Source organism: Watersipora subatra, chromosome 4 (assembly GCF_963576615.1).
Source record: "Watersipora subatra chromosome 4, tzWatSuba1.1, whole genome shotgun sequence".
NCBI classification, from domain to species: Eukaryota; Metazoa; Bryozoa; class Gymnolaemata; order Cheilostomatida; family Watersiporidae; genus Watersipora; species Watersipora subatra.
This window is the reverse complement of record NC_088711.1, coordinates 3,871,504-3,884,635: the sequence shown is the minus strand read 5'-3', so window position 1 is coordinate 3,884,635 and position 13,132 is coordinate 3,871,504. Positions and strand designations below refer to the sequence as shown.

The window sequence follows — 13,132 nt, the reverse complement described above, 5'->3', positions numbered from 1 at the left end:
CACCGGGCATTCCGATATTTGCATCATATAGGTAGTCAAATTCCAAAGTTTACCACGCTATCGGCATGCTAACATTTTAGTAGTTGCTCTTTCTGAACCACATAGCATTTGTATGACTACACTAGCTGGACATGTTAGCTGCGGGTCAGTGCAGGGATATATTTGAGAAGGAATTATATGGTGAATTAACTTTGTATGATAAATAAAGACATAAACCCTGTCTGTTTCTATGTTCATGTTCCTTCTTGTTGTTGCAGGCCGCTCTGGCTACTGCTGCTGTGTCTTGCAGTACTCGGGTCTGGTGTTGCCATAGCATTCGTGGCATCAATGAATGAATGTTTTATTAATTCTTAAGTTAAATATTGTTTGTTTTGGCCTTCAAATATCCAATCACAATCATTTGTAAGAAGTCTTCAATGGAGTCTTCTAACGAGGTTAATATGAGTTCATAACATTATCACTGTAGGTCCAGTGCATTGTAAATGTAGATATAGCATTGGTAGTGTAGGTCTAATGCATTGTTAGTGTAGGTTAAGTGCATTGTTAGTGTAGGTTCAATGCATTGTTAGTGTAGGTTAAGTGCATTGTTAGTGTAGGTTCAATGCATTGTTAGTGTAGGTCTAGTGCACTATTCGAGTAAACCTAGTGTAGTAAACTACACACCGATGTGTGTTCAGTGTGTAAACTACACACTGAACACACATCGGTGTGTGTTCAGTGTGTAGTTTATATGATTATAGTGAATTTGAAGACAACCCTGCTCTTCTGAAGAACACTAAGGCAGCTGTAGCAGGATTCTGGGCGAGCGCTTACGCGTTTGGGTAAGGATCTGTGAACTGGTTTTAATCATAGCAGAAGAATCTAAAGAAAGCTCCATGTATTTAGTTTCTATTAGTATGAGTTGTAAAAGTAAGTTTTAGGAGTGTAGCAATATAATATTTAAAGGGTTAGCATGGCAAGCTTTTCACCAGTTATAAGTACACTAATCTGTCTTTAGCTCTCAATATAACAAATTGAGTATAAATGTTTTAATTATTGACTAACAAGCTGTTGTGAGGTTAAGGTAAGACAAACCCTTATTAGATGTACACATGCTAGTGTTATCGGTGAGATAATACAGTGCTTATTAACATTTTACGATTGATTGACTATGTGCTCAGCTAGGTCTCTTGAAAAATACAGACTCATCACTTTTGTTACAGGGAATTCTTTGGAGCCACCCTCTCTGGACTAGTAAATGCTTATACCAGCTTTGGAGTTACTATCACCTGCTATTCTATAGCTTGTGGGTTGGTTGCAGCACTATTGGTTATTGTCCACTCATGCAAACTTCTTATTCGTTCACGAAACAATGAACCAACAAATGAGGAAATACAGCAATTGTTAAGAGCGAGCTAGTTTTTTGGACTTTTCAAGTAGAGCAACAAAGATAAGCACGCACCAGCGCTTGCCATTACGTGTCAATACCAACAGGACTAGCACTTGCTATCATGTGTCAATATCAACAGGACTAGCACTTGCTATCATGTTTCAATACCTACAGCAACAGTACTCGCCATTACACGTCAATGCCTACAGCTCTAGGACTTGCCATCATGCATTATGATCCACTAGCAGTACCAGCATCAGATGCATGGTCAGCCGACCATCAGGGCTATATGGGCCACTAGTGCTATTTGGGCCACCAACGCTATTTGGGCCAGAATCAGCAACACAGCTGCCCAGCTGCGTTGCTGATTTGGACTTTGATTATTAGATATTCATAAAAACATGTAACTTTTTCCCCATCTTAAAATAAACTGGCAATGTATAAATGAATAGTTGTATTTTTTTGTAGTTTATTTGGTTACATAATTGCAAGTGTATTTCTATGAGAATTACTACACGAGTATAAAAATTATGTAGATAAATAAAAAAAATAATATAAAGACAATATGCATGGGATGCAAAAATAAAATATTACCAACACCATATTATTTGTATGGGATGAAAACAGATCACAAGATAAAGAATTTTAAGGCATGAAAACTTGTATAAATGTTAATAAAATAACCAATGCATGACTAAAGAGTATGATAAACCTGTGTGTGGGCAGTAAGCCTCCTGGTTGAACAGTGTAAGTCATTGTGGATGAGTGCAAAAATATCACACAGACAAGCTTAAAGAAAAGTTTTTATAGCTCGCTGCCTTAGCAGCCCTGAGACATACATCATGTGAGCGCTAAGCGTTAGTTTTGCGCTGTCTTGATATTGCTGACTCTGAGCCGTGAGTGCATCATGTCCCAGCTGAGGTACCAACCTTCCAGCTTCCTTTCATACCTTTTGTCGTAGGATGCCCTTCCATGTAAGACTCTCTCATTGTCAAACACCATGATATCACCTGCATTCATTTAAGTAAAAATCATAATCTCACCTGGATTCATAGCAGCAACAAGCGTATCATCTGAAGAATATATTTAAAAACATTACGTCGACAATCTGCTTTACGAAACATTCTCCTACTACTAAAAAGATATTTAATACCACAAAACCTCTATTTAAGCATCACCTTTATTTGAATGCCACATCTAATACAACGCCACTATACTAGAAAGGTTGGAAAATACAGCACCATGGCACTCAAATAGAGGTTGTACGGTAATGCAATACTGTACTAGTAACATCAAGACAAGTACTGTCAAAGTTACTAATGGTGTACTGCGTCTCAATAATTCTTATAGGTTTTTATTCATAGACCTTGATTTTATATTGTTAATAATAGAGGATGCCAGATCTTTTTGCAAGTTTCTCATAGAACTTATCATTTCAAAACAGAACATGTGCCTAGCAAAGATTGATGATAGAAATGAAAGCTAGCTCAATTTTTCTACACAAATTTAGAAAAAAATATGTTTGGTTTAAAAAGTAAGTTTGGAAATTAAGGACTACCAAAGTTGGTACATTTGAACTGGAGTAAAAATGAGTTTTTAAAGGATTCTGCAGATAATAGGCAAGATTTCATGTTTTGTTACTCGTTTCATAATTAAAAGAACTGTCAGAATCGTAGAGAACCGCAAGCTTACCTGGTTCATTCCTGAAAGTAATGGAGCACTCATTGAGGAGACCTACAAATGCCTTTGTCGCTCTTTCGTACTCTTCATACTGCTCAGGGCTACCGGAGAAGAAGCTGCTCTGTGCCACTGAGTTGAACATAAACTTCACAGGATCACCATCTTTGTTAAGGCTAAAAAAGAAATGCGCTACTATATGCTCCAACTAGAAATATCACAGAGAGCAGGCGTTAAACACTGACACTATTTACTCAAGAAGAGCTTGTGCAAGGATTGTCACACCCTGGTAGGTCAACAGCTGGTACTCACACAATGGTTGGGGATCGGTTTGCGACGTAGTATTGCTGCTGATTGTAGTGGGAGATGACATCCTTCTGGTTAATCTCAAGGGTAGTGAGAATGTGGAAATACTCTGGGTGTCGCTCTTTAAGAAGGTTGGCTGCTCGAATACCATCCGACATGATACTCTCTCCTCCAACTTCAGACTGAGTCATGCAGTGCAGCAGTTGTATCTGACAAGAAAGGGAAGATGTCGTTAGCTCTTGAGGCAGAGTACATAGTATTTGGTAGAACTGGTTTTAAACCTAAGCAATAACCTCTATTGCTTAGGTTTAAAACCTTCCTGTTACTCATGCTTTCGGATGAATGCTAAATTGTTGTAAATGTAAATACATCGCTGAAAATAGAATTGGTATTACTACGCAGCATTATAGAAAGTTATGCATAGAAACTATGGCTAGGTTGATAGCAAGAGTAGCTACCTACATTTGGACAGTGCATGAGGAACGCTTGGTCAATATGCAGATCCAAGGCATAAGAACTATAGGCATGGTTGGTAGGAACCGGTACATTTTCCACTATCCAGTTGGGTCTGAAAATACACAGTGGGTTAATCCTCTTTTCAGAGTATGTGCTACTCTTGCAGAAAAACCCTATTACCCGTTAGCCTATTCCATGTCGATCAGAGTAAAAGTGAAGTGTTTAGTAACTAGTTGACAAAAGAAACCTTGTTGTATCACAGTTTTCCCCTAAAGTATACTCACCTGCTACTAAGCAATGAAACACATATGATAGGAAGCCATCTTTAATGCCCAGGCTGCTGGAATGTTACTTATACTACAAACTATATTTCTCAGAAAACGCTGTCTTGGAATTGGCTATAAGGACTGATCTGCCAAATCCTCTGTAATTAAAATAGACCTGCCCAGTCTGGTCCACAAAGAATATAACCTATGTAATAATGCAAGCACTTTTCCATCAAATGCATCAGATAAACTTCTGTGCTACATAAGAGTTGCCTTCTCGCTTTATAAATTACCCTACTGCTATTAGGTGATATTTCCCCTTCAAGTAATATAATAATGGCTTCATGTCTAGTCAAACCTTTGAAGTTGTCTACCCCTAAGACCTGGAAACATTCTGCATGCTAGTTAAAATGAGCTGGAGTTAATAAGTAGATAGGAATAACTGTTAATAATTTATAGCTTTTCTAACCCAGCATTGAATGTTCTATTTTGGCAAATATTTTATATCCATTGTTGTTATGGACTCATGACTTGAAAGTCCAAGTTCTACTCTCAGCTTCGCCCATTCCGGTTGGTGAAGGTGAAGGTTTCTCTTCACATTTGCGCCTAGCTCCTCGTTGCTAGGCGCAAGGCCACTGGCAACAAAAAAGATGACAATTGACAGGCACAGTGGACCTACTCGGAGTGCAGTGAAGAACTGAAAATCAAGGAAACTGAAGGTTAACAGTTATCACACTTAGTTGAGTATCATAATTTCTGAGTTATTCACTTAGATCATTCTTGAGCTTATCCATAAGTCTAATAGTTAGTCAGTCATTACTAGGGCTGACAGTGATGACTATGTGTCAGGTTTCTTTCTTAGGTTACTGTATTAACTGTTAACCTTCAGTATTGCTGTTTTAATATCTTTGTAATGGCGGACGATCAGCTCTATGCTTTAGTCTGACAATTTGCCTAAAGTTCGCGCTAAGACAACAACACGCAAAATATTCTCAAAGTAGGCAAGACAATCGTAGCGATGCCACCGCTAATGGGACAATGAAATACCAACAAGGTTGACACTCCAGTTTCGGCGAATATACTTGTCATCGTATACATTGTCGCATATGTTATAAAAGAATTATCGAGTTCGACTCAGAATCTAGAATGTGATCTATCAGAATGGCACATCCTTTTTCTTGTGATGATTTCTCTTGCTGATAAGTTTAGATATTACATAAAGTCAACTAAGAGCTTCTATCTATAAGTACATTGAACCACACCAGATACACCAGCATTGAGAATGTTATTCTTGCTCGCTATGTTGTTACTACTTGGGCTGGGCATGATATTAGTTTACTGTTATGTCTAGTAATATTGTGGGCAGACAAATCTCCGCTTACCCATAGTGGTTCATGATTGGAGCGAGGCCCGTTTTCTCCCCAAATTCATCAGCCACACGTCTGTCCGGCGTACCGGTTATGATGAACAGCCCATCTTTTATTAAGTTGTTAATGAACTTCTGCATTCCCATTTCAGTCTCAGTGACCTACAAAGGTTAGAGTGTTAAGGAGGGTGGTAGAGAGTAATTCACTTAGTTTCAGACTCTCGTGGTTTTACTAAAACTGGTCGGATTCATCTAAAAGAAGCCATTGAGATAAAAGGGAAGTATTTATGCTTGAAAATGTTGATTTTTGTAGAGTTTTACAAAGAATATTCACCACCGTTTCACTAAATACCTGAATTGACTATATTACAGTATTGATGTAGACAAGTGTTGACATCGATTTACCAAATTATAATAAAATATGACATAAAATGTTTGGGCTTTTCTTAGTGATGGGTGTAAAAAACAGTACCCGGTAACCCTTAATTTAATGACTCAAAACTCGCTATGATGTATTTTATGGTAATTTCATAAACGTCAGTCAACAGGTCACACCCTTCCCTATTTCAGTAGCTAGTTTCAGTAGTTAGTTTCAGTAGTTATTTCAGTAGTTAGTTTGACATGAGTCATGGTATAGCTGGAAACCACTCTTGGCAGTTATGTCCTCTTAACAAGCTTAGCTGTAAGCTATATAACAACATATAATAACAGTTATATATTAAAAATTGCTTCCTTCATCACACTTAGTATGTTGTACCTCCGAGTATGTAGCCTTCTCAACATGCATTTTGTCAGCAACTGGCCACGAACAAGGTTTGTGAAGAAAAACAGCTGCATTTCGCTCCTCCCACCCTTGCTGCGTCATCCTGCGGTTATACAGCCACTCCGCTGTGAAACGTCCGCTGTGATCATTTGTGGCCACATACTCTATATATTTACCATCCTGCAGCATACATTGGTCATTGGCCAATGACAAACACATGTAACAGGTGCCCCAAGATATGACACAACAGGCAAAAATATGTTTTGTGTTGGTAACATGTAAACTAAACGAACGAGAACTAGTGAGGTCAGAAATCTCTCCAAGTGTCAGTTTAATATGTAAGTGTTAGATAGCATTACTAGAGTAAACCTTGAGATAAGGTCAACAGTACTATCCCATGTTTAATGACAACAGGAGTACAGTAACACCTCATTACTTCACGGTTCTCCCAACGCCTTCAGTCCTTCACTTCATTAAAAAATTGTAGATTAACGAAAATGAATAAAAATAAGGTTTATAAAAATATAAAACACATAAATCCCTCTCATGCTCTATCCCAGTGGGATCCCTTGGTGAGCATCATTATACTAGCAGCCGTTGCAGTTAGCTAGTTTCCTGCTACATTTTGTGAAGTGTAAAAGGGCCGCCCATTTGTGAGGCCCTTCATCATGTTTCTCAAACATCCATGACTCTCTAAATTGTCTATCAAACATTCACGACTCTCTAAATTGTCTATCAAACATTCACGACTCTCTAAATTGTCTATCAAACATCCACGACTCTCTAAATTGTCTATCAAACACCCACGACTCTCTAAATTGTCTATCAAACATTCACGACTCTCTAAATTGTCTATCAAACATCCACGATTCTCTAAATTGTCTATCAAACACCCACGACTCTCTAAATTGTCTATCAAACATCCACGACTCTCTAAATTGTCTATCAAACACCCACGACTCTCTAAATTGTCTATCAAACACCCACGACTCTCTAAATTGTCTATCAAAAACAGAAAAAAAAGAAAATGCTTGAAATTAATAAAAAAGTGAACTTTATTAGATATGAGTTTATTAGTTTCTATTTCACAGATTTTCACCTATCACGGGGAGTTGTCTGTCCCGATCAACTGCGAGAAGTGAGAGGTTACTGTACATGTTGTAACTAAATCACTAAATAATTGTTTGAAACTGTTTGATAAATTGTCGAGTAAAAAAAGATTTAAAAAGCAAGACGGTGTTTAAGATGGCTAAGTTACTTTTTCTATTTTAACATTCAATTGATGAATGATGTCAAAGTATTATTCTATAATGGGTATATAGCCTGTATACCGTAAAACCTCTAATTGAACGCCATGGCGCTCTATTTTTCAACCCTTCTTCTATAGTGGTGGTCAATTGGAAGCGGCGTTCAAATAGAGGCTGGCGGTCTATTTTTCAAATGGCTTGTCAGAATATCTGGAAGATGAATTTAGCCCTATTACGGACGAAGCGAATGTCGCCTGTATTTTGCTCTTTTTTCGGTAGAGCGATATTAAACCTTTTGGATGCAATAAATCTGCTAACCTACCTCTAGCTTGTTAAAGATCTCTTAATAAATGTGCATCGAGAAACCAATTGCAATTTGATGGCATATTCAATCTTTATTTCATTCTAAATTTGAAGACACGTTTTTATTTTATATTTATATTTAACATTGTTGAATAGAAACTCATTGCACTCACTGATATGTTTGCTACAGTTTGCAGCCAAAACTAGCTTTTTATGCAAAATAGAAGTGGAGTTATGAGCATCGATCTATTGTAAGCCGTGTTAAGATAGCCGCAAGGATGATATTAAATAGCATGCTATAAATCTGCATATTTCTAAATTATACAATAATAATCTATCAAATGATACAAATATACTTATGAACAAGTAACATAAACTAATTACACTTATATTACATGTAGAAACAAAAATTAACGTTTTTAAAACAAATATTTACATTGTTTGCTCGGACAGTTGCGTTTTGATTGTTGCTTTCGATGGAACGAACATCTTCTAGTTGTCCAACACCTTCCACAATATCTTCTGGCCTCAACTCGTCTTCAGCACTGCTGAACTAGCCGATATTAGCGTCCAAACAATCTTTTAGCGGAGCAAAACCTTCACACGCTGCATTTTCCAATAATGCAACGTGTAAAAGTTTGCTTAGTAAGCGTAAACTTTGGTCCACAACTTGCGAACCGGTTTTTATACGCATGTCCTTCAAAGTATTAGGACTGCGTTAAACAAGAAACTACTATTAACCTGAAAAAGTAATTATTTTTATAGCTTTGCTTTGAAAGTTAATCTATCATCGTAAATTTGAGCCGGTTTTTTATATGTAAGCTACTTCGAAGTAGAAAGACCGCGTTAAACAGAGAACTACTACTAGCCTGAGACCTTTATTGATTATTTCTATAGTGTTGCTGTCAAAGTTTTAACGAAAGAAAAGCTTTGCAATTGGACAACGAGAGAATTAATTGTTATTGATATAAACGATTCATTATTAATACGATTTTTTGGACACTTTTCTACTGATCAGCTAATGGACTCGTAAAGATCAAATAATATCAAAGAGGTGGTCAAATGGAGGCGACGTTCAATTGGAGAGTGGCGGTCTATTTTTCAACCCTTCTCTCAGGGTGGTGGCGTTCAAATAGAGGTGGCGTTCAATTAGAGGTTTTACGGTATATGTGTTTAGACTGCTGTTATTATTTTATAGTCATAAATTTGAATTAACAAAAATGCCTATTAGATAGAAAATGATGCGATATCACCCAAATCAGTGAAAGTAGAGCAAAGGATTGAATTCATTGACTTATCTTCCTACAGTTACCGTCTGCCATTATGCATTTAAAATGGTTCATTTGTGTTTTGCCGCACTGCTATGATAGCACTGCTAGCGTCGCTATGTTAGCAGTGTTAAAAACAGCTATCATAGCTATGATAGCTATTTCAGCTATGTTAACAGCTATTATAGCTATGTTAGCCCTGCTATTGTAACTATGTTAACAGCGTTAACATAGCTATGATAGCATAGCTATAATAGCACTGCTATGATAGCAGTACTATCATATCTGCACACTACACTAATGTACTTGTAGACTGATGTTGTATCATAGCTGCTAACACTGCATAGTTATGTTAGCAATGCTAATATAGCTAACATAACAGTGCTATCATAGCTGACGGCTAAAAAGCAGAGCTGACTGTTATTTCTGTTTAATAACCACTGGGTTATTTATTAGCACAGAGACATAGAAACGTGTTCCCTAATAATTGTCTTTGTTTATCAATTCCAAATCTTAAATAACTTCATGTTTTTAAAAAAACCAATTTCAGATCACTTTTGCATTAGTTCCAATCAGATCAAACAAAAAATAACTCAAATAACACTCGCTTCAAATATTTGAGTGTCGCATATTACCTTAGCCTTTGAAATCAAAATCATCTATGATCCGGCCCAGCTCTACTAGCTAGTTGTTCTCTATGACACCTACCTCCATGATATTCTAGACAGAATGTGTATATACACTTAGAACTAATGCTGCCATAAACCTCCCTATCCTACTTTCTACCAAAATGAGTGACAGAATGTGTATATACTCGTAGAACTAATGCTGCCATTAACCTCCCTCCCCTACTTTCTACCAAAATGAGTGCTGCTTCAGGGTACCTCAGACATGGTTACAGACTTGAGGCTCAGGTCAGCCTTGTAAAGGTCACTCAGTGAACGGATATGACTCAAGCAGGCCGAGCTGAAACACTTGGCACATTCGCAGAAGCGAAGGAGGTATTCCCCAGGGAACTGTAATTTCTGCAACAAATTATGATTACCTATTTTGCTAGGTATGTGGAAAAGGCTAAAATCATGGTTTGTGGAAAGCAAAGCCTGCTCAACCAATGATTAAAATCAGGGTTGTGGAAAGCAGAGCCTGCTCAACCAATGATTAAAATCAGGGTTTGTGGAAAGCAGAGCCTGCTCAACCAATGATTAAAATCAGGGCTGTGGAAAGCAAAGCCTGCTCAACCAATGATTAAAATCAGGGTTTGTGGAAAGCAGAGCCTGCTCAACCAATGATTAAAATCTATCTAAAAGGACATCAACAAAGTTACACTAAATTATCATGTGAGAGATTTCCATTATATTTCTGCTCAAAACGGCTTAAAAAGCAGTTAGAGGCAAAAGAGCCTCTTCAATCACAACCTAGCTAATTTGTTGAAACTTCTCTTTCGACCTTATTAACAGACACGACATAGGGTTGCTCTCAAAAACAAATGTTCAAAATGCAACAATATAGGGTACAAATTAATTTGTCATCTGGTCTTTGACTTTGTATAGACAATATGTGGCCAGCCTAATAATACAAACAGCATTGTTCATTTAGGGATAACTATTTACCTCATCGTTGATGACGACAAGAACACGACCCTGATTGGTTAATTCTGCAGATTGCAGCTTCAACTGACGCTTTGGTAGGAGAGAGTCTTCATAAAACTCGACCTTGACCTTTGAGCTGATTCCATTCATTGCGTTGGGAAAAATTTGTTAGCTGTAGAGTAGAAGACAACTGGTCGTTACTAAAGGAACAATTTGTTTTACTCTATACATGGCAGATGTATTTATAATATGTATCTATTTATCGATGTCTATAGTCATAGATACCGTTAGTTGTCACTTTGCAAGACCTCAATGTATAACATAATCAAGAATGACACATACAGACAGGTAGTAGCAAGGTTATGATGAACATAACTGTATTCAAGGTTGTATAAAACTGCAAATTGAAGCCAAATATTCAATTGGTAATGTATATCCAGCAACATAGTTTCGTGAAAAATTTCAGGTTTTGCTGAAACATTTATAAAATAATTCAAGCTTCGCTACTAGACAACGTTAATGGTGCGTATTAATATGTTTAAGCCAATAGTAAAATGTGACACACGCATGAAATGGGAACAGAATAAAGCAGAACATTAATTACCACAAACTGTTTCGTAACCAACTTAACACTGTATAGTATCAAACACTTTTAGTACTTGACAATATTTAAGGAATATTTAAGTAATTAGAAAACCTTCAGATATTTGTTAAAATTACCAGTTTAGCCTTTTAAATTATCAACCTTTTGACTATCTACTCTTACAGTTATAATTTTTTATTAATTCGAACCTTTGTAACATACGAGTAGTAAAATACAATCTGGTTTGAAGATTGTAAATGTTATTTACTACACAAGTTTTTGTTGTATTAGTTTATATACACGGTATTATCTCTACAACGCATGTTCAAATTGGTTTACGACCCAAAAATACTGGCAAACAAAAATCTATTAAGAATAAAAATTTGGGTCATGCACCCATATCAATTGTTGAAATTGAACAAAAATATATCAATACAATACTGTTTTTGAGGAACATGGTTCCACGATAGTTATTTTTGTTATAAAATGCAGAGAGATCTACTTTAGAATTTACGAGTGAAGAAAGATGTGATGAGTTTTCTCACACGAAGAAGAAAGCTTCTGCCTGGAAGGAATAGGAGAGAGTAAATGATCTGATTCCTCCAGCACAGCATATTTTAAACCTATCGTTTGTTGACTAAAGTGACCAGTTTAAACCAGTTGAGGCCGGTTACAGGCAATTGGCAGAGTGCCCTCAAGTTCGAAGGGCAGGCATAATGGGATACACTAGCCTTTGTTTATGAGTACTTTACGACACGCCGACAGCTTTCATCAGATAAAAGCTTGCCAACTTTTGGGCTAAAGATGGCTTCTTGCCAATAAGCCCTGATGCACGTAGCCATTATTGCTTGGCAAAATAAGGTGGCAAACTGGGAGAGATCAGGAGGGGGTGTGATGGCAAATGCACTGTAAATTACTTTCCACTTTGTGCTTGGTCATATCTTGAGATAAATGTAGGCCATAATCTCTGTCCAGTTACATCACCATTCTAGCCTGCTGTGGGAGAATTGGATGCTTCGTAAAATTAAGTGAATATAAGTAGAAAATTAGTCTATTTTTTGACTATTTTTTGACTATGTTGCATTGAACACTTATACCCAAAGTTTGTACAAACATATATTTCATAAATGACAGCATTACAAGGGTTCTTCGGTCATGCAACTATCATTTACAAAGTTAGCAAAAAGCTTTGCCGTCTGCGTTATTTCTGTGTGATTATTTGTAACATGCCCAATGCTCACTAGTTGTTTGGAATGCCATATCGGGCAAGCATACTTTGACAGCACATTTATTAGCTTTTTGCCATTTGGATTTTTATCAATCGTATTTAGATATTTTCAGAGTCGCAGCAATTTAATAGGTTTCTATTTTGATTCATGATCGTATGTTTATTGTAAAATATAATGGCTAACGCTAGCAATAGTAGCCTACTCACTGGAAAGATGCAAGTTTGGTATGAAGTACATATGGTTACAAGGAGTGCCAAGCAGTACATTGGTGCCAATGCATAAGATCTCATCATGCGTGTGATTCGTCGTGTTGCGCAGGCCAATCAGAAGCATCCCTGACTCCAGATCTTAACAATCCATGAAATTACCAAAATCCTTTTGGGGCATATGAATCACAGGTGTTGTCCATCCAATTAGCAATGAAACTATTAATATCACAAATAATGTCAGTTGCTCTATTTTTCAACCTTTCCTCTAATAATAGTAGCGGTCAATTGGAGGCGGTGTTCAAATAGAGGGGGTGTTCAAATAGAGGCTGGGGTGTTCAAATAGAGGCTGGGGTTCCATTTTTCAAATGGCTTGTTAGAATTTTCAGAAAATAAATTTAGCCCTATTACAGGCGAAGTGATTGTCACCTATATTTTGCCCCTCTTTTTGGTGGAGCGATATTAAACCTTTCGGATGCAATAAATCTGCTAACTTACCTCCAA

General features: G+C 37.0%; 1 protein-coding gene across 2 annotated transcripts; it reads right to left on the bottom strand.

Moving 5' to 3' along the window:
- Positions 1-1,821: 1,821 nt before the first annotated feature.
- Positions 1,822-11,772, bottom strand: LOC137395242 (gamma-butyrobetaine dioxygenase-like). 2 transcript variants are annotated; one of them, XM_068082093.1, is made up of 9 exons: positions 11,739-11,772; positions 10,632-10,782; positions 9,906-10,046; positions 6,198-6,383; positions 5,457-5,602; positions 3,815-3,920; positions 3,359-3,561; positions 3,062-3,222; positions 1,822-2,379 (listed from the first exon to the last, which is right to left on the bottom strand). In XM_068082093.1, exons 2-9 carry the CDS (start codon positions 10,758-10,760, stop codon positions 2,228-2,230), a joined length of 1,224 nt encoding a protein of 407 aa, XP_067938194.1. In that variant the 5' UTR covers positions 10,761-10,782; positions 11,739-11,772; the 3' UTR covers positions 1,822-2,227. The 2 variants fall into 2 exon arrangements, with proteins under 2 accessions (XP_067938194.1, XP_067938195.1); XM_068082094.1 differs by lacking the exon at positions 11,739-11,772 and adding an exon at positions 11,708-11,733.
- Positions 11,773-13,132: the final 1,360 nt, after the last annotated feature.

What these genes read in the sequence shown, in the direction of transcription:
- LOC137395242 (XM_068082093.1), bottom strand. Translation starts at nt 10,760, where the DNA reads ATGAATGGAATCAGCTCAAAGGTCAAGGTCGAGTTTTATGAAGACTCT. An exon ending in TCCTCATGCACTGTCCAAAT is followed by an intron (nt 3,562 to 3,814) that starts GTAGGTAGCTAC and finishes CTTTCTTGTCAG; the next exon opens with ATACAACTGCTGCACTGCAT. An exon ending in TACTTTCAGGAATGAACCAG is followed by an intron (nt 2,380 to 3,061) that starts GTAAGCTTGCGG and finishes AAATGAATGCAG; the next exon opens with GTGATATCATGGTGTTTGAC.